This window comes from Chiloscyllium punctatum, chromosome 22 (assembly GCF_047496795.1).
Source record: "Chiloscyllium punctatum isolate Juve2018m chromosome 22, sChiPun1.3, whole genome shotgun sequence".
NCBI classification, from domain to species: Eukaryota; Metazoa; Chordata; class Chondrichthyes; order Orectolobiformes; family Hemiscylliidae; genus Chiloscyllium; species Chiloscyllium punctatum.
In genome coordinates this window covers 34,970,812-34,993,504 of record NC_092760.1, presented here as the reverse complement: position 1 = coordinate 34,993,504, position 22,693 = coordinate 34,970,812, and the positions used below count along the sequence as shown (strand labels likewise).

The following is a 22,693-nucleotide window of genomic DNA, read 5'->3' as shown; positions in this document are numbered from 1 at the left end:
TGCTCAATAACAGAACGTTCATAGTGTTCTCAAACTGAGAAGTTCAAAGAAAATAGTCTTGGAGTTAAGACATTTTCAAAATTGTGATCCTAAACGGTTAACCCCTTTTTGTCCTGAGGCTGTGATTGTGGTGGAGAAAATGTAGACAGTCATCAGGAGATGCAGAGAGTTCTTCAAGAAGTAGGTCTTTTTATTTGCAAACAAAAAACTGTGACACTGAGAAAGCAGATTCTCGAATGCCCATGAACCTCCCGGTCCGTGGTTCTTTATTTTTTTATATCATGTTTCTGTTAGCTTATCAACATGTCCAACTATATTAATCAAAGTACCTTATTCTAGCTACACAATAAATCAATGATGTTCATTCTCATTATCTCTTCAGTTGTACATTCTACTTAATGTTATTTCTAATGTCACAGTTAGATATTTATTATCACCTCTGCTACAATGATTTTCCATTCCAGACTAACCTGTCATGATTAGATATTTAGCTATTCCATCTATTACAATAGTCTCCTGTTTCAAGCTGAATCTACTAACTATTAATTAGATATTTAATGTCACGTCCCAAATATTTATGGTCCCAATCTTGTCATAATGACACTTAACAGGGAGACTACCTTTACAAACTGTTATCTCATCTCGTCATAGTGACCTTTCAGCCTTAATCTTACTCTGCTAATTGGTGTTCTTACCCCATCCTGCCTTCCACAGACCACAGATTGCCAGTGGTCTTCATGTTTTAACTCTTCCCATGCTTTCATGCTCTTTAGTTTCCATATTATCCTGTGTTCCTGACCACAGAAATGCCAAAGAAATCCATTTCCTATGGTGGAATCCTTAACAAGAGGACATAATCTTAAAAATTAAAGTTAGACCATTCAGGAGTGTAATCAGACAGCAATTTACACAAACAATGGAGATCTGCAAAAGGCTGTAGTTGCTGGGTCTTTTTAACAGTTCAAGACAAGTTCAGCAGCTTTTAAACAAAATAAGTTAATTTTATAAGGAATAAACATACTTAGAATAAGGAATGTGTGGGTAAATGATGATAAGGTGTGTGTATATATATCAGTCATCATCTAGCTGAATGGTGGACCAGACTACATGGTCTCCTCATTTAATACTGGGGAATACGATCACTTTGCATCACAATATCTCCCATTTCTTCTCTATTTATATATTTTAATCAACCTGTTCAGACATGTTATGAGACATATTTGGGCAGGTGGGATCTGAACCCTTCTGGCCAGGAGGTAGGGACATTACCACTCTGCCACATGAACTCTGCATCTCTCTGTTGAACTGTCAGTTGACTCTTGACACTTTATATTGACCTTGACTGATAACTTAGTTATTCCACAGTTGTCTTGTCCTTCATCCTGTTTTGGAAAAATATCACTCTACCTTCTCATTTTCAACTTTTGTAAATGCTTTCAATTCTCCACTTGGTCAGTGTTTTTAACAAACCTTTGATTGTTAGAGTACTGTATAATTATAATGTGGCAGCATGTTCATTATCCATTGTATTGCTAAAGGAAAACATATTTATACAGCACCTTCAGTCTGTTTTAAAATGAAGTGTAATCATTTGCAGGGTACAAAGCCATGGAGTCAACAGTGAATGAATGCTTTTGAGGAAATCAGTTTGCTTGGATTCATGTATTTAAATTTGCAGCATGTAAAAATCCTGTTAAGCTGTTATCCAGACATATAATAAGGAATTTCTTAGTATGGCAATGTTTTTAGTCTGGCTCAAAATTAGTGGACCTTTGCTGTGTAGAGGAAATTGAGAGACTGTTAATCTGTTTACAGAACTCTAACAAGGCCATTTTATAACTTTTTTCCCTTATCATACGTATTCAGTATGATTTAGCTACTCCTACAATTTTTAATAGTCAAAACATTTATATCAGATGTATTTCAGCATATTCAGCTAAATAAAAATGTGGATTAAATAACATTTTGCAACTTGTGCATTGTCAGCTAGTGGCCAGCTGAATCATGAGCAAGGCGATTTTAGGTCCCATGACAAGGAAACACATTTTAAGTAGAGCATTTTCATTTCAGCTCCCCAAAAGCTGCTTATTGGGGAAACTAGACCTGTGGGAAATTTCTTGAATGCGCCTCTTGAAATAACTTGGGTATCCCTTCACCAAATCACCCTTTATTTACATCTAACAATCCTTGACTTTCATACTGCCTCTTCAGAATTAGCTGTCAGAGTGTCAGTATTTCTGACACACCCCTTTTCATCCATCAGCCTCAATTAACCACCCATAGCCCCAATATGAGGGAACCCCTATTCCATGATGTCCAGCAGGCTGACCTTGTTGCAATCACTATACCTTTATCATTTGTCCAAATGATGTGCTTTGAGGTCATTTTTGAAGCGATAGAAACTAATGTAGGTCAGTGAAGGGAATTTACTATAAGGGAAAAGTAGCAGAGGCTGTGCTACTGATATGAAATGGTGGAATGGTGAAACACAGTTGTTTTGCATTTGAAACAGGAGTCCTTGGAAAGGATGCATTTGTTGCATTAATAATTTTGACTCTGTGTAAGTGAATGGGTTTTGAGTGAGAAATATCTAGCTCCCGGAATATGGTGCTCTCACAATGGTGTTGAGTAGGGATTTTGAGATATTGTTAAAACAACATCGCATAGTAATTTACTGGATTAGATTGGACATGCCCAAGGCATTATTGGGCTGATGCAAAAGGCCCAGTTGCATTGATAATTTTTTTTGCATGAAATGTGTGGCTAGCTCTGACATAGAAGTCTTGAGCATTACAGTCACAATGTTATTAATATTCACAGTCATTCCAGGTGGCGTGACGTGAATAGAATGAATACTGACACTCGTCATGATCAGGACTTCAGACAAATCCCAAACAGGATCAGATAATCCTGTATTATCACTTTAGCTTTACTAGTTTGCTTTCTGATTCAAACGTAGATCTGGGATTAGATACGCTTATCTGAATGCTTTACAGCTTTACTTTTCTACTCAAATACAGCATTTGCAAGCTTATGGTTTTTGGCGGCACCTATATTTTTCAGTTTTGAATGGCTACCTGTAAAATTTGTTGTACAGTTTGATTCTTTGATCTCACAGGTATCTGCTAACTACATGATTGTATACTCACTCTGAAACCAAACATGGGCAGTACTTCTTACAGGCACAAAGGTGTATTTTATTGAGATTTGTACCATGGTCTAAAATGCGTATTGAAGCACGGTTTCATTTGATTCAGTCATGAAATTGTTTAGAATGACCCTTATTGGTAAAGAATATAGTTTGCAAGCCTGGACCACATCACAGAGTCATACAGCACGGAAACACACTCTTCGGTCCAACTTGTGCACGCCGACCAGATATCCAAAACTGATCCAGTCCCATTTGCCGGCATTTGGTTCATATCCCTCTAAACACTTCCTGTTCATATACCCATCCAGATTCTTTTTAAATGTTGCAACTGTACCAGCCTCCTCCACTTCATCTGGCAGCTCATTCCATACACTCATTACCCTCTGCATGAAAAGTTTCCAGCACCACACTCTTGACTCTAATCTCCTGCATCTGCAGTACTCTATTTTGCCTGAAAAGGTTACACCTCCGGTCCCTTTTAAATCTTTCCACTGTCACTTTAAACCTATGTCCTGTAGTTTTGGACTCCCCTACCCCAGGGAAAAGACCTTAGCTATTCACCCTATCCATGCCCCTCATGATTTTAAATACCTCTATAAAGTCATCCCTCAGCTTCAAACACTCCTGTATGCAATCGAATTCTGGACTCTTTTTTTTCAACCATCTTTCAGCCACAGTTAGTGTTATGCTTCTGCGTGTCATGTTATGCTTCTGGATGTGGAATTTTCTCCCTAAACCTCATCTCTATAACACTCACCATGTCTTCAAGAGGCAGTTTACAACCTACTCTTTGACTCGCTTGCCTGAATTTCATTGTGTGATTCAGTCTCAAAATGTGTTTGATAATCACTTTTTTGAGGAGCTCCTTTTGGATGTTTGAGCTGCAATATAGAAAAGGATTATTGTTGAGAGTGTGGTGCTGGAAAAGCACAGCAGATCAGGCAGCATCCGAGGAGCAGGAGAAATGATGTTTCGGGCATAAACCCTTCATCAGAAATGAGGCTTGTGGGAGGGAGCTGAGAGATAAATAGGAGGGGGACAGGCTGGGAGGAAGGTAGATGAAGGTGGGGGAGAAGGTAATGGGTCGGAGAGGAGGGTGGAGGGGATAGACCGGTCAGGAGGGCAGTGCCTAGTTGGAGGCTTGGGATTGGGATAATTTGCGGGGAGGGGAAATGAGGAAACTGGTGAAATCCACATTGATCCGGTGTGATTGCAAGGTTCCAGTTTCCTCATTTCCCCTCCCCACATTATCCCAGTCCCAAGCCTCCAACTCGGCACCTTTCCCATCTATCTGCTCCGCCTCCTCTCCCACCCATCATCACCTTCTCCACCTTCATCTATCTATCGCATTCTCAGCTACGTTACTTCTTCCTCCCTCTCCCTCCTACTGCATCCATCACCCCCCACCCCCCGCCCCATTTATTTCAGGCTCCCAGCCCACAAGCCTGATTCCTGATGAAGGGCTTATATTCGAAACGTTGATTTTCTTGCTCCACAGATGCTTCCTGACTTGTGCTTTTCCAACACCATACCCTCCACTCTGATCTCCAGCATCTGCAATCCTCACTTTCTCCTAGAAATGGATTGTTGTTGAATAACTGCTCCGTAAGAGGTGAAAGTCTCACAGAGCTTGGGGCATGCAAAGTGCATTGGGGCATTTTTCAGAGTAAACCTCTGATCTGATTGAGTAAATTTTTTCTCATTCTGATTTTCAAGACCACTGTACCATCCAATTCCAGTTCAGTGGTACTCACGATTATTGAACTGCTATGGTTGTCCTGTCCCTCTCCTCCCATTTCACTAAGCATACTGCAATCAATGAAGTTTGCTGCTTCGCTCCCTTTTTGAATTACAGTCGGTTCTGATACAACGCGCGAGTTCCGTTCCTCTGCGATTCCACGCTGTAAGAAAATCGCGTATTAGCAGTGCCGTTTAAATAAAGGGGCCGGGATTGCGTTATAGCCAGTATAGGTAAGGAAAGTTTGTGTTCTACAAACAATGATCTGAATTCTTCAATCGCGTTACGGCCAATTTGTGTTGAGGAAACATGCTTTATAGAAGAATCGACTAATATAGTTGCTATTTCTAACCTTAGTGGACCATCAGTACTATCAGCTTAGGGAAGAGGGATTAAACAGGCACTGAAATGTAATCATTTCATTTGCTCATTTAGTTTTGCAGTGAGGGGATCTCTATGGTTGTACTTGGCTGTTTATCCTATGGGCATCATAATGCATCCATGCAGCATTACAGATGTGACGACAAGTAAACTGCCAACCTGAGTAATGGTATGCCATAAAATTAGCAGGCATCATGCAATCACTTGCTTTCTCTAGGTTTGATTGATTGCTTTCAAAATATTTAATTCCTCCCTCCCTCCTGTTCCCCTGTGTTGCATGGCCTGGTTCAGGCATTCACTGTGTGCTGACTTTTAGAAACTAATTGTAGATGCTTTGACGTTTTCAGTTTGACTTTGGTGACTCAGCAATTCTGACCTGGCTCTTGCCATTTATTCTGTCAAGTCCATTTTCTATAATCCAAGAGAAACTGCATCAAAGAAATGTTATTCATCTTCAGACAAATGCATTTTGTAGTATAAACATGAGAGGATGGATGTTTTAGGAGATGCTAGATTTTTCAAATCCATGTCAAATTAGCCTTTTTTTTGTTTAACAAAGCATTTTTAAGTGATCATTGTTCATGCATGTTTCTGGAAAGAACTGGATAAATTGTCTACTGTTCAGTGCCCTCGTGATTCCATGCTTCCCAGTTATTTTAGGAACCTGGGGAAATATTCAGTTCCTGTACATTGCATCGACCAGTGAATTTTGTACTTTATCCACTGGGTCAAACAGACAAACAAAAAAGCAGCAAATTAATTTCTGAAGAGATCCATTTATAGGCCAATGCTAAATGACTTACAGGTCCACGTTGTGTTGGTGTACAGAAAGTCATAGAGATGTATAGCATGGAAACAGACCCTTTGGTCCAACTTGTGCATGCCAACCAGACATCCTAACCTAATTTCGTCCCATTTGCCAGCATTTGACCCATTTTCCTCTCAACCTTTCCTATTCATATACACATCCAGATGCCTTTTAAATGTTGTAATTGTACCAGCCTCCACCACTTCCTATGGAAGCTCATTCCATACACGTACCACCTTTTGTGTGAAAATGTTGCCACGTGGGTCCCTTTTATATCTTTCCCCTCTAACCTTAAACCTATGTCCTTTAGCTCTGGACTCGTACACCCCAGGGAAACAAGTCTATTTATCCTATACATGCCACTCATGATTTTATAAACATCTGAGGTCACCCCTTAGCGTCCGATGTTCTAGGGAAAATAGCCCCAAACCTTTTGGCCTCTCCCTATAGTTCAAATCCTCCAACCCTGGCAATATCCTTATAAATCTTTTCTGAACCCTTTCAAGTTTCACAACATCTTTCCGATTGGAAGGAGACCAGAATTGCATGCAATATTCCAACAGTGGCCTAATCAATGTCCTGTACAGCCGCAACATGACCTCCCACCTCCTATACTCAATACTCTGACCAATGAAGGAAAGCATACCAAACACTGCCTTCACTATCCTATCTACCTTTGACTACTTTCAATGAACCTGCATTCCAAGGTTTCTTTGTTCAGCAACACTCCCCAGAACCTTACCATTAAGTGTATAAATCCTGCTAAGATTTGCTTTCCAAAAATGCAGCACCTCACATTTATCTAAATTAAACTCCATCTGCCACTCCTCAGCCCATTGGCCCATCGGATCAAGACCCCGTTGTACTCTGAGGTAACCCTCTTCGCTTTCCAGATAAAACCTCCAATTTTGGTGTTATCTGGAAACTTACCAACCATACCTGCTGTGTTCACATCCAAATCATTTATGTAAGTGATGAAAAGTAGTGGACCTAGCACCAATGCTTGTGGCACACCACAGGTCTCAGGCCTCCAGTCTGAAAAGCAACCCTCCACCACCACCCTCTGTCTTCTACCTTTGAGCCAGTTCTGTATCCAAATGGCGAGTTCTCCCTGTATTCCATGAGATCTAATCTTGCTCACCGGTCTCCCATGGGGAACCTTGTCGAACACCTTACTGAAGCCCATATAGATCACATCTACTGCTCTGCCCTCATCAATCTTCTTTGTTACTTCATCAAAAAACTCAATCAAGTTTGTGAGACATGATTTCCCCCACACAAAGCCATGTTGACTATCCCTAATCAGTCCTTGCCTTTCCAAACACACGTACATCCTGCCCCTCAGGATTCCCTCCAATAACTTGCCCGCCACCGACTTCAGGCTCACCGGTATATAGTTCCCTAGCCTTTCCTCACCACTTTTTTCTTAAATAATGGCACCATGTTAGCCAGCCTCCAGTCTTTTGGAACCTCACCTGTAATTATCAATGATACAAATATCTCTGCAAAGGGCCCAGCAAATACCTCCCTAGCTTCCCACAGAGTTCTAGGGTACACCTGATCAGGTCCTGGGGGTTTATCCACTTTTATGTGTTTCAAGACATCCAGCACTTTCTCGTCTGTAATGTGGGCATTTTTCAAGATACCACCATCTATTTCCCCCCATTCTATATCTTCCATGTCCTTCTGCACAGTAAACACTGATACAAAATACTCATTTAGTATCTTCCTCATTTACTGCCATTCCATACAAAGGCTACTTTGCTGATTTTTGAGGGGCCCTATTCTCTCCCTAGTTACCCTTTTGTCCTTAATGCATTTATAAAATCCCTTTGGATTCTCCTTAACGCCATTTGCCAAAACTATCTTATGTTCCCTTATTGCCGTCCTCATGTCTCTCCTACTACCTTTATACTCTTCTAAGGATTCATTTGATCTCTCCTGTCTATACCTGACGTATGTTTTTTTTCTTAATCGACACCTCAATTTCTCTAGTTATCCAGCTTCCCCTACACCTACCAACCTTTCCTTTCATCCTAACAGCAATATACTGTCTCTGGACTCGTATTTTCTCATTTTTTAAGGCTTCCCATTTTCTAGCCGGCCCTCTACCTGTTCACATTTGCCCCAAATCAGCTTTTGAAAGTTCTTGCCTAATACCGTCAAAATTAGGCTTCATCAAATTTAGAGCTTCAACTATTAGATCTGGTCTATCCTTTTCCATCACTATTTTAAAACTAATAGAATTATGGTCACTGGCCCAAAATGCTCCCCCATTGACACCTCAGTCACCTGCCCTGCCTTATTTCTCAAGAGTAGGTCAAGGTTTGCACCTTCTCTAGTAGGTACATCCACATACTGAATCAGAAACTTTTCTTGTACCGTTTTAACAAATTCCTCTCCATCTAAACCCTTGACACTATGGAAGTCCCAGTCTATGTTTGGAAAGTTTAAAAATCCCCTACCATAACCACTCTTAAATTTTTTGATATAACTGAAATCTCATTCCAAATTTGTTTCTTAATTTCCCGCTGACTATTAGGTAGTCTATAATACAATCCCAATAAGGTGATCATCCTTATTTCTCAGTTCCACCCAAATAACTTCCCTGGATGTATTCCCAGGAATATCCTCCCTAAGTACAGCAGTAATGCTATCCCTTATCGAATACACCACTCCCCCTCTTCTGTTGCTATCCTTTCTATCCTGGAACATTAATCTTTCCGTGTCAGAGTTTAAAAATAGAGACCAAGGGGAGTGTATCCATGCTGGATGACAATTTCACAGTCAGTTATTATTGGAATCAAGCTAGTTGGAGGCTTGTAAAGGTAGTAGCCATTTTGCAGATATAAACCTAGAAGCATAGGTGGCCAAACCAATTGATCTTGGAAGGTCAACTATCATCCTATTTTCAATAAGTGTATGAATGTAAGTGATTGGAGTGAAATCTGATGCACTGTATTGACATTGGATGACATAGAACAGCTAAAGTTCATACAGCAAGCTCATGTTGATGAGATCACATGAATTAATCTGTTGATGGATTAATACCCTGCAATTCCACTGATTGACCCACTGGTTCTGGAATTTGGGCAGTTTGCCACTCCGTGGGTACAACCCAAGGGCAGCAAGGAACATAATGTGCTACAAAGCATGGCCATGCCCTGTGACCTGTCTCTGTAGTTTTGCAACCTCGGTGAGAAGGGGGTGGATGAGGGAGGGGGAGGAATACATTTTCTTTAAAGAGAAGATTGAGCAGATAACGTGCAGTAAACAGCTCAGAATATCTGATTTACTGTTGCGCCTATGCCAGGCATTGCACTTGTTGAAATATGTAGTCACTAGATAATATACTGGTTGGTTGAGGGCCAAGGTTTAGTGGAATTTTCAGTACTTCTAAGAATTGCAGTACAAAGAAGAAGTGTGGTACTGAATACTGAAGATGTTGCTAAATATTAAGCGTGGAAAAACAAGCAGCATTCAGGATAGCATTGCAGAAGGTTTCACCTTTGTGTTGTTTTGTATAAGTTCCTAGATATAGGAGTATGCTGCTAATGAGGAAATCTGCAGCGATTGGATGTAACTTTAAATGATCTTTCTGCTCATTCATTCAATACCACCAGTGAGATCGATCAGAGCAAGTGCCTTGTAATCCATGCTCCAAACCAATTGCTTTATGACAACTAGGCTCAAGGGTAGCACAATGTCCTCAGCACCATTCTAAGACTAGAATACATAATTTGTTCATTCCAGTGTGATGGTAAGACATTGCTACTGAGCCCAGGGTGCTCTCTTTCATATAACTTATTCTATTGCCCCTTGGGGTGGATCTAAAGGATTCCCTAAAGTAAGTTAGGGAATTCTTCCTGATCAACTAACAGAACCAAAAGCAAAAGTTCTGGTTAGGTATCTCCTTGCTGCCTTTTGGATTTTGCTCCATGCAAATTGTTGTCACTGCTGACCAACTAGCTGTAATTACTCTTCAGAAGTATTTGGCTGTAAAATGCTTTGGGACATCAAAAACATCATGATTGTTTCCAGGGAATTAATACTGATATCTGCCAAGGTTAGTGTAAAGAGGTCTTTGCCCATAAGTAGGAGGAGGCACCATAATGGTTCAGCTTTCTTCCAAGAACTTGCTCTTTCTGATGGGAACTCAGAAGTTACCACAAGGTAGAACACTCAAAAGAGCAAGAGAAGAAACTTCAATACTACTAAGTCCCAGCTTAATCATGTGTCAAAACTGATCAGACTATGAAAAGAGGCCAAGTGTCCCATAGAGCAGCCTATCTGTGAGTGAAAGGAAGAGGACTGTAATTGGTTCTGAGGCAGTAAATCATCATGTGCTTAAAAAAAACATATGTAATGCCAACTGACGAATAGACACACAAGTATTTAATGCCTTATTTCATACTTGTGGCTGCTGGTCTTGTGTTCCTAATTAGGTACTGTGTTTGAGGTAAAAACTAAAAAAAACTGGATGCTGGAAGTCAGTAACAAACAGAAATTGCTGGAAAAGCTCTGCAGGTCTGGCAGCATCTGTGGAAAGACATCAGAGTTAACGTTTTGGATCCAATGACCCTTCCTCAGAATGGAGATTTAAGGAAGAGTCATTGGACCTGAAACATTAACTCTGATTTCTCTCCACAGATGCTGCCAGATCTTCTGAGTTTTTCCAGCAATTTCTGCTTTTGTTGCTGTGTTTTAAGTTGTTTCTGCATTGACTGAAGTTCTGTTGTTCCCCAAAAATGTTTTCCCCCATTTACTGGCTAAGATATAATAAGACACTTTTTATACCTTTTCATGGACTAGATCAAACCTGAAACATTTATTGAGCTCCAAAAAGTTCTGTAAGTGCCACACATCTTTAACAATGGTTTGTATTTATATCAAAATGTGATAATTTCCAATAGATATGAGCGTGTCCTGTTTGTTACATTAACTTCAAACTTGTGCTGTTGCAAGTGGATACTGTTTAGATTGGGATAAAGCTAGATTCAGAAACTGAAAAGATTTAAAAAGAAGTGTGTCAGAGGTCTGATGAAATGAATTTTTTTAAATGATTTGAACCAGTAAGGATTTTTTTTAAAAGTACTAAGCCATAAAATATATCTACATATTATTTGTGTAGCTTGCTTTTGGCTTCCAGGAGCTACTCTTTTCAGTGAAATCCTTTATTGGGGTGATGCAGTCACATTGTAGCATTCATTTATTTTGTTTGTGTTGAAGTGTGGGACATTTTGGATTCTCCCAGAAGCAGATTCTTTTTTTAAAAAAGTCTTCTATCCTCAAATATTAATTGTCCATTAAATTTGAAACCACACCACACGAGGAAAGCATTGATTTCTACATGTGACAATATTTAAGTTGGCACAAGATAACAGGTGTAAGTTAGCAGCAGAAGTCTCTTTATTCAAACTAACTAGATACAGACTTCTACAAAGAGAAAAACCATCACCCTAAATACACCATCCATTTGAGTGAAGTCACAGCTAGTGCTTTTCAATCGCGTATTCACAACATTGAAATACTTTAACCAGGCAGTTACTACACTTTTTTTTACTGCATCTCAGGTGTCAGTTTCAGATTCAAATTTAACAATTGGCACAGTGTTGGTTACAGTAAAATTCACTGATGTGATTTTGTCATGTATAGTGACTATTGAATATATGCAGTATTATGGAAGAGATTTCACATTTTGTTGGGAAGTAATTCATTAACTCAGTGATTTATAGTTTTCTAGTCCCTTGGTTAGCTGAATGTACATCTGTGGCAGCTCTTGGTCTCTTCCTGTCCCCCAACCTCTATCTCCCATCCTGGCAGCAAATATGGGAGAGGAACAACCTGTGATTGGAAAAGCAACTTCTCTTACTTTCCCTCCATTCTATTTGGGGCGAGTGAGTGACTTCTCCCTCCCCTCCCCCACACACACACACACACACCACAGTCAGGAAGTCATTGGTTTAGTTTAATATTGTTGATGAGGTTGTGTTGGTGTGACTTCAGTGTGGTTTTTCTGGAATTTTTCTTAAGGTTGCATGCAGCTGTTGAGATGTTAAGCTCTTGTGATTATACTTGTACCTCAGCAGCAGATACATTGTGACTGTGTGCTCTGCAGCAGATCCATTATCCTGAGAGAGTGACAGAGGTAATGGACTTTGTTTCTGGAAAAAAAGAACCACTTCAGCTGTTAACTTATTCTAAAACCTAATGCTGAAATATGAAACCAGATGTCAATCTTTTACTTTACTAGATTTATTGACAGAATGTGACTTTACACACGTGTCAAAACAACAAAAAGCTTTAAATGAAATTTAGTGCACTAAATTGGGTCGAATATTATGTGCGTTTTTCTTTGATTAAGTGCCTTGAGTACATATAATCACTTCACCTTTGTATCTTTTAGCCTTAATACATTTATAATACCATAATAGCAACGTCAAAAATCACACAACACCAGGTTATAGTCGGGCAGGTTGATTTGGAAGCACTAGCTTTCAGATCACTGCTCCTTCATCAGGTGGTTGATTTATTCGTATTGTCCAGTTTGAGATTTCATCTTCAAATTTAATCCGAAAGCTAGTGCTTCCAATTAAACCTGTTAGTCTATAACCTGGTGTTGTGATTTTATTTTTAACTTTGTTACACCGGCATTTCCAAATTATTAATAGCAACCACTTGGGAACTGCTTCTAATGACTACTTTCCCCTTCCTCGCTACCAACAAACTTGTTTCTCTCTCAACTTGATTAAAAGTGCTAACATTTCGAGTTGGATATAATTTCTCTTGAAGAGACATGTCTGACTCAGAACATCAATTCTGTCAACCTACTGAGCATTTTCAACATTTTCTGTTTTCATTTCATATTTTTAGCATCCACAAGATGTTTCTTTTGCTTTAATACAGGTTGCTAATCTTTTTACAAATTCTTAATTAATTCTTAAATTCTTTCCTGTAATCCCTTGAAATATCTTTTGTTCATGTACATCACATCCACAGCATTTCTCTTGTATCTGTACCTTCCAAACAACTCCTCTGGGTTTATCAAGTATTGAGTTTCCATTCGGAGATATGTGGTTGTTTCTAATCATATTGTCCAGTTTAAAATTGAAGAATTTCATCTTCAAGTTTAAGCATCCATAATTTCTCTGACTATTGATGTGGACTAAAACTGAACTTGCTGGAGTGACTCACTAGCATTTTGCGTCCAGTGACGCTTTTTTTACAAGAGGGTAAAGTACTGGACTCAAAACTTCAACTCTGCTTTCTTCCTACAGATGCTCCCAGATTTGTTGAGTTTCAACAGCAATATTTCTTTTTGTTTCAGATCTCCAGCATCTGCAATTTATTGTTTTATGTTTATGTCGAGTAATTGGCATGTCATATTGCAAGTTAGCTCTGTCTTTTTGAGAATTTGATATTGTATTGGACACTCTCCAATTTTCCAGCACTTACCAATTTTCAGTAGAATGCTAAAATACAACTATCAACATTACTGAATCCTTTACACATTTTAATTCCAAACATAACTATTTAAATTTGTAATTAGATTAACATTGCCATTTATATATTTACTACTTGCATTCATTTCTAAGAATTTGATTCTCTAATCTGCATTAATGTCCCATCCCCGCTTGGGTATTCTTTCTTGGTGAAAGTGGGTACTGCAGATGCTGAAGATTAGAGTCTAGATTAGAGTAGTGCTGGAAAAGCATAGCAGGTCAGGCAGCATCCAAGGAGCAGGAAAACTGATGTTTCGGGCAAAAGCCCTTCATCAACAGTTTCTGATGAAGGACTTTTGCCTAGCTCCTCAGATGCTGCGTGATCTGCTGTGCTCTTCCAGCACTACTCTGATCTTGGGTATTCTTTCTCGCCTCCCTAATCCTTTGACTGACTTACCCAACCATGAAATGTAAATGGAAGAGAATCTGTAGTAGAACTGCACAAATGTATCCATTCCTTTTTTTAACCTGTGACCTTTGTGACTTCTGTGAATTATATCCTCTGTGTTTGGAATGTTGGTGCTCTCTGCCTATATCTGGGTGGCACAGTGGCTCAGTGATTAGTATTGCTGCCTCACAGTGCCAGTGACCCAGGTTAGATTCCCGTCTCGGGTGGCTGTGTGGAGTTTGCACATTCTCTCCACGTCTGTGTGGGTTTCTTCTGGGTGTTCCAGTTTCCTCCCACAGTCCAAAGATGTGCAGGGCAGGTAAATTGGCCATGTTAAATTAACCATAGTGTTAGATGCATTAGTCAGGTGTAAATATAGGATAGGGGAATGGGTCTGGATAGGTTACTTCAGAGAGTCAGTGTGGACTTTTTGGGCCAAATGGCCTGATCCACACTGTAGGGAACCTAATCTATATTTTTCTCTTCCACAACACTATTACTGCTCTTCTTTTTTCTTACACTGTCCCTTTGTATTTAAAAAAAACCTGATTGGCCAGGAGTCGAAAACAAAACAGTTTGTGGTGACATTTCTATTATGCCATTAAATTTATATCTTCCAGTGACTTAATTGCTTGTACTTTGCCCACACTGCATTGCAATACAGGTTTTTAGTCTTTTTTTTAATATAGGATAGTTACCTTTTTTGTTCAACTCAAATCTTTATTTCTATCCCCTCTTGTGACTCGTCAACTTAATTTCCTAATTGACACCCTTCTGTTCCTTCAGCCTGGTAATCATCTTGATGAAATTATTATTCTTCTATTTACCTCAGTTTTTACAATCCTGTACTTGGTATTAAAGATTTGCTTGTTTCTTAAGAGTTTAAATGCTGTGGCACACTGATTTATCCATTATGCCTATAGTTGTCTTTTCAGCTGTCTTCTTGAGTGTAACCAGAATAATTCTTATTTCATCAATAGTCCCACATCCCGAGAGAGAGAGAGAGAATAATGTCATAATGATTCTGCTGCTTTTCCTGTTTCATTAACTCTTTATTATCTCCTACATCATTGCCTGTGTTTAGTTGCAGTGTCTATTCCTTTCCATATTCCCTTGTAGTCTTTCTGAAATTTCCCTGCTATTGCATCCTGGCGGCAACAGAGCACCTGGATTACTTGACCTAGCTAACTTAGGTAATACTTTCATTACTAATTACAAAGTCTCCTATTCGTATTGCATTCCTAATTTAATGAGCACCTCTTTACAGCAGCTAACATGTCAAATTATATATACAGCACATTGCTAGGTTGGCACAATTATCTGAAATGAGAATAAAGTGCTAGAGAATCTCAGCAGATCATTAGAGGCCTAGACTTGTACAGAATGGAAACAGACTCTTTGGTTCAACTTGCCTCTGCTGACCAGATATCTTAAATTAATTTATCAAGTCCTATTTGCTGGCACTTGGCCCATATCCCTCTGAACCCTTCTTATTCATATACCCATCCAGATGCCTTTTAGATGTTGTAATTGTACCAGCCTCCACCACTTCCTCTGGCAGCTCATTCCATACATGCAGCATCCTCTGCGTGAAAACATTGCCCCTTAGGTCCCTTTTAAGTCTTTCTTCTGTCACCCTAAACCTAAGCCCTCTAGTTCTGGACTCCCCTACCTCAGAGAAAGGACCTTGCCTATTTACCCTATCCATACCCCTCCATGATTTTCTAAGTGGAGAGAGAAATTAAGTGGATGCTTTGATTGTGATGTGAATCTTCAGAACTGACTGGTGCTATTGACAAAGAGGGAGGAGGAGTGGGTGGAACAGCTTGTAATGGTGTCCAGACCACAGTAAACTGGCTGTCAGACTTTGAGACCAGCGTTTTACCCTAAGCTAGGCTTTGTGCACTCAAGTAACCTCAAAAGTCCAGTTGTGGAGCAGGCACTTTAATCCATTCTTGCATATTGGCTTTGGGAATTTTAACTGCATTCCTCCTAAACAAACCTGCTCCAGACAGGCACACTAAATGAGAATCTATTCAGAATGGAAGCGCTGAAAGATGCCTCTTAAATTCCGTAAAATTTGATTGGTAAACTGTTTATCTGCTTTGAACACATTTCTCTCATCTACTCTGGCTTTGAAGAGGTGAACTAAGCTATTGTTATGATGGCTGAATTCAAATATGAAAATGCTGTAGGGAGGGAAAAGGAAATTGTGCAATGATTGTTAGCAGCTGAGCGGAAATTGTGGAAACTGAAGTAATTTTTTTGCCATCAGATGTTAAGGAAGTGAGGGCACAATGTATTACTATTTGGATTTGCAGAATTGTTTTGCTGATACATTCTATGTTTGCTCAAAAAGCACACAACCTGCAGGCATTCAATCCATATAACATTTTTATAAATTCCTACTTTGGAAATAGAATCAGTCTGACTTAAGATTGGGATACAGACAGACTCTAACCTCACCCCTTTAATGCATTGACTGAACTGAGACGTCACCTTTTTTATAAAACCTTAAGTTATCTGGAGAACATGACTTAAAAGAAGTTCTGGGATTTACATACTAATGAAATGAAACCTGCAACCATTCTAAAAGATGAAAGACTTAACAGCAATCTAGGTTTGTCCAATATAACATTTTGATTGCATGATATTGTGATCTTTTGCTATAAATTTTGTCTCTTATGATCCTGTCCCACGAGTTACCCTCTGAAAGCTAGTACTTCTAAATAAGTCTGTTGGACTATAACCTGATGTGTGATTTTTAACTTTCTACAGTGAAGACAAACATAAAATATATGTTCAAAGTCCATAGCATTTCCTCTTTTCCCATTATTAAGATGCCAGTCGCATCCTCTGAGGGTCCAACATTTTCTTTAACTATTCTTCCTTTATACCTGCAGTGGCTTTTTATTTTCTTTTTTTTTTACCAATTTTCTCTCATTCCCCAATCTCTCCCTGTTTGTTTTTCAATTTATCCTTTTCTGCTTTATGCAATTTTAAAAAAATCTTCCAATCTACCACTAATCTTCGTAGCATTATATGCCTTTTCCTTCAGTCTCGTATAAAGGTTCTACAAGTCGTCGTCTTTACTGGTGTAATTTTGTTAAAAATTCTTAACAATCTCATTAAATGTCTGCCAGTATTTCTCTGCCATCTTCCCTTTGAACTCATTTACCGAGTACATTTTAGCTAACTGTTTTATTAATGTATTTAATTAAGTCTGACACATGAAAACCCACTATTCTCACCAATAAACTAAATTCTACAATCATTTTTGCCAGTAGGATCCTTTACACTGAGGTTTTTATTTTATTTCAATCTCGTGCATAACCAGGTTCAAAATAACCAGCTACCTCATTAGAATAATACATTTTATGTCACAAATATACTTTGAACTCATCCTCTGGGCTACCTTTGGCAATTTGATGTTTCCAGTCAGTGACAAGTTTGAAGTCAGTCATGATATTGTAGCAGTTTTCTTGTAAGTCCCCTTTGTTTCTTAATGTAATATCCTGCCTGTGGAGTTTGTTTGGGAGCCTATAAATACTCCCACCAGTGACTTCCTTTTGCTATTCCTTATTTCCATCCAAACTGTATCTGCATCTTCAATTTTGTGAAGCACAATCACTTTTCACAACTACACTGAATCTAATCCTTTTATTAACTGAGCTACACCACCTCCTTTTCATTTTCCACCTGTCCTTCTGAAATATCTAATACTGAAGCCCCAACCTTGGTCACCTTGCAACCATCTCTGTAACGGGTATCATGTCATATTTATTTATTTTCATTTTGCTATCAATTCATCCATCTTGTTCCAAATGCTGAAAGCCTTCAAATGAAAAGACTTTAATCCTTTTTTTGCTATTTGTTTGCTGCAAAGCTGAAAAACAGGGATTCCCAATGCTGGTGCTTGGGTTGTGATTATTCTATATAGCATTCACTTGTACTCAATTGATGTAAGTTTCTACTGAATGCTAACAGCTTGTTCTTGTCTATGTTTCAACATGTCTGTACAAGTTCTTACAGCCGAGACATTTTAAGCTAGGGTTATGGACTTAGTGATTTGTGTAATGTAATATAGTAACTGTGTCTAAACTCAGACTGAGCTAGCACTATGTTGAGACATGTAGAATTATGTGTGCAATAAATCCAGCACGAGCCCCACCCAGACCTCTTTTGAATCATACAAACTTGAGTTGGTAACCGAAGCAAAGTGCTATGAAACTACTCCATGAAAAAATAATTGAGTGCATCTTCTTGGATCCAGACAAGCAAAGTTGTTGCTCAGAGTATAAAAAGAAACCAGAAAAGATTTTATTTATCACAAAATGGCTTTTTTTCTTCTTTTTAGGCATTGTCGATACCTCCTGAATCAAATGCAAATGCATTGTTTGGTTTCTACTGATTCAACTGCTGTTTGCAATTGTAAATGGGTACTATAATACAGAGAGCCTTTTTGCATACCACATTGATATGCTAACAGGTTGCAGCATTAGTAGATAAAATGCAAGCTTGCACCTTAAGATGGCACATGTAAGCACACACAGGTAGGGGTTTGTGATCCATGGTTGACTATGTTAGGGGTGCAGACGGGAATGTAAACTTTGGGTTGAATCAATTCATTTGTACTCCTGCATCTGCCAAAGAGCAAAGCCACCAGATAAAGGAATCCACTTACATTGAAGGAGAAGAAGAAGGGAAAACAAAAAAAAAATCGATGAGGGATGTGGCGATCTATCATTTTATGAGCTTGCTTTTTCTTTTATATCATCTGTTGCTATTGAACAATTATTTATGTACCAGAAATAGGTCAATAAAAGGGGCTAATAAGAGTGAGGCGCTTAAAATAATTAATTTGGGGGCAGAAATGAGTTTCAAACTAAAATACATTTCACTAAAGGCAGGGATGAGGAGAAATTTCTTCTGTCGGAAGGCTGTGAATGTTAGAATTCTGTATCCAGAGTAGAGTGGAGACTGGATCATTGATTATTTTCGAGACAAATTCTTCATCTACAAGACAGTCAATAGTTATGGATGTCAAATGCCCCCACTCCAGTCCTGCTCCTGTTTCTTTTATTCTTATATCAGCTCAGAGAAAAACATGGAAGTGTCTTCAAGTCCTAAAAACCTGAATATCTACATCTAGCTGTAAAGTTCTTGATAAGAGCAGATACTTAAGTGTTACTGCTGCAATCCAATCCATTTTTCTTGCTGTTTTCTCTGCAATGTCTATTGCACACGCTCGGACCCTCTGTGCTCAAGTGGACAAATATGGCAGTCTTCAACAGAGCAGTAAATGACACTCAGGCTTTAAAAGAGGTGTCTGCAGAGATATGGATGCGCCGGTTATGATTTTCCAGGACTGCTTAGAGCAGTGCCAGCAGTTTGGATGTCTTTAAGTGTAATATTATCCTTCAAGAAAGCCAGGACTGAGAGAGGAAATGAGAGTCACAGACCACATCAACCATCAGAAAATACTGGAATCTATTACGAAGGATTCACTTAGAAATACATAGTGTAATCCATCGAAGTCAGCAAAAGGACAACTGTGTGGAGCCAGGAAATGTCCTGACCTTGTAGTCTCAAACTGCTTATTAAAATTAACCCTGGTGTAAACATTGAACTGTTTGAGGTTGGTGGAAATTCTCATAGTGAACCCAAATGAATCTTCAAAGAAACTGTTAAGGAATCTATTAACTTATTTTTACAAAAAAAAAACATGCTTTCAACGAAACAGTTTGCTATCAGGCATTTCTAAACCTGAAAAAGGTGATTAATTTCCATTGCTCATTTGTTTTGAGGCTGATGTTGAAGCTGGAATAAATTCAATATTGCTGCTGTTTTGACAAATAATATTGGGTCATTTGTTTAAGTAAAGCTTACATCTTCTGTTTTATTCCCTTGTTAAACAGTTGCATTTGTGCAAGTGCCACTGTAAACTTTGGGTGTGGAATTTAAGTTGAGTTGTATTTAATGATTTTTTTTTCTTTTTGTTTCTACTCATAACTTTTCTTAATGTTGAGAAACTTTAATGTATGGTCAATGTGTACGTGTGCACACCTGATTGAGAAAATAATCTTGGAAAGACATAATTTTACTGGGATGGCATTAAAAGGATATGATTTGGAGATGCCAGTGTTGGATTGGGGTGTACAAAGTTAAAAATCACAACACCAGGTTGTAGTCCAACAGGTTTATTTGGAAGCATTAGCTTATGGCACAGACAGGGAACACAGGGGGCTAACACCTTCAACATATTATCTGGCTGACACCAATTGTTACAGTTAACCTGAGAATGTAACTTTTTTTTAAAAGTTTTGTGATTTACACATGAAAGAAGTGAAATTATCATGGTCATTCTAACAGATGAGAGACTTAACAAACAATCAAGGTATTTTTCAATGTATAATTTCAATTACATCACACTGTAAACTTTTGCTATAAATTCTGTGTCTTACAATTGTGTCTTCTACAACCACCTGATGAAGGAGCAGCGCTCCGAAAGCTAGTGCTTCCAATTAAACCTGTTGGACTATAACCTGGTGTTGTGATTTTTAACTTTAAAAGGATAGATTGTCTTTTGAAAATGGACAATTTCTCAAGACTGAAATTCACTGTCTTTGTTCAAAGAGCTATTTGACCATGAATTTTCCTGCATTTTCCTCCTGACATTGAAGTTCCCTCCCTCTCCAATTCTGTGCCGAATTACTGAAAATTCCATTACTTGTGAAGTGTGTTAATGATTTTCTGTCTTTAGATGCTATCTTTCCCAGTCGTCTTTTCTTTCTGAACTAAAGAAAACACACTGGTCCATGGTTGTGCCCAATTCTTTTCTCACTTAATGTCTGTATAAATGCATTTCCAGTAAGTATCACAAAATACAGACTTGTTGTGGTGTTTGCTGAATTAATTTTGCCGTTGTGTGCTGATGTCACATATGACGACTAACTATCCTGTTGAGATCAGCTAATGTCTGGTTTGGGATGCTGCCTTTAAAAATAGGCAGCAGGGTAAGAGCTTTTGTCTAATGTGACACAGGAAGAAGCTCATGTGAAATATGCAGTATGTTTACGCTTTCTAAACATTTTAATCTGCAGGAGAATGTGGTGCAAATATCATTGATGTTTCCAAAGAAGCACGGAAGAGGTTTCTGGGTCCACTCCACCCTTCCTTTAACTTGGTAAAGATCATCCGTAGCCGGCTTTACAAAGGACTTCCAGACAACGCACACGAGCTAGCAACAGGTCGACTGGGCATTTCATTGACCCGTGTCTCTGATGGCGAGAATGTTCTGGTGACTATTTTCAACAATAAGGAGGAGCTTGTCCAGGTGAAGTCAAAATGTAACACTGTTTTTGTTCCGAATGGGTGGGAGAAGATTTTCATCTCGGGGGGTTTTTCCTATTTTTGTACTTCAAATCCTATTCCATGCAACTAAGTGAACAAAGACTTTCTCACATCTGTGTGGCAGAAGCCAAAATCTGGTTTCTTTTTAAAGAAGAACACCTTTTTCTGACCTGAACTTTCTACCAGTCAAAGTACTATCCCAAATTCCCTAGTATGACCATAAATGATGTCATGTTATTTTTGTACAGCCATAAAAATTGCGCCACTGGCAGTTCATATAAAAAGTTCCTGATCTGTTTTGCAGGCCTGTATATGCAGCATGTTTATTCCTGTGTACTGTGGACTGATACCACCAACGCTACAAGGCGTGGTAAGTTGAACTGTGACTGTAAAGCATGAAGCTAATGATATGGAGTTTCACCGAGATAACAAGTGACGTTGAATATTAATTTGAGTACCAAATTGAAATGAATCTGGGCTTAGTTATTTCCTTTTTCCAAACAGTACATGTGTTGAACTACAGACATTCTGTCATAATTTTCATTTTTTTTCGGGTCATTCCTGCATTTTCCTCCTGACATTGAAGTTCCCTCCCTCTCCAATTCTGTGCCGAATTACTGAAAATTCCATTACTTGTGAAGTGTGTTAATGATTTTCTGTCTTTAGATGCTATCTTTCCCAGTCGTCTTAACTTTCTGAACAAAAGAAAACACACTGAACCCCATGATCAACTACACCATTCTTACACTATCCCTGATTTCAGAATCTTCCTCAAAATTACTAAACAGCTTGGTGCCTTTAGAAATCATTCAAACTTTTTTCTTTTGAGTTAATAGTGTATCCTGTATTCAAGTGTAACATAGTGCATATTAAATGAATTGGAAAGAAATTGGGGCAGCACCACAGCCTCATGGCGCCAGGGACCCAAGTTTGATTGCAGCCTTGGGCAACTGTCCATGTGGAGTTTGCACATTCTGCCTATGTCTGCGTGGTTTTCCTCCCACAGCCCAAAGATTGCAGGTTAGGTGGATTGACCATGCTACATTGTCCATAATGTCCAGCGATATGCAGATCAGGTGGATTAGCCATGCAAAATAGAGCGTTACATGGATGAGTCTGACTGGGTTCGTCTTCAGAGGGTCCATACAGATCCTTTGGGCTGAATGGCCTGCTTCCACACTGTAGAATCCCTATAATGTGGAAACAGGCCATTCGGCCCAACAAGTCCACACTGACCCTCCAAAGAATATCCAACCCAGACTCATTTCCCTAACCCTATTACTTTTACATTTCCCCTGACTAATGCAACTAACCGACACATCCCTGAACATTTATGGGCAATTTAGTATTGCCAATTCACCTAACCTTACAA

The 22,693-nt window shown here is 38.9% G+C and overlaps 1 protein-coding gene across 1 annotated transcript in view; it reads left to right on the top strand.

The window, feature by feature from the left end:
- pnpla2 (patatin-like phospholipase domain containing 2) overlaps window positions 1–22,693 on the top strand; it is a 55,137-nt gene that overhangs the window by 2,806 nt on the left and 29,638 nt on the right. The window contains exons 2-3 of the mRNA XM_072591994.1: window positions 21,072–21,304; window positions 21,626–21,691. Of these exons, the coding sequence (XP_072448095.1) occupies window positions 21,072–21,304; window positions 21,626–21,691 (299 nt within the window). The remainder of the gene's footprint in view (window positions 1–21,071; window positions 21,305–21,625; window positions 21,692–22,693) is intronic.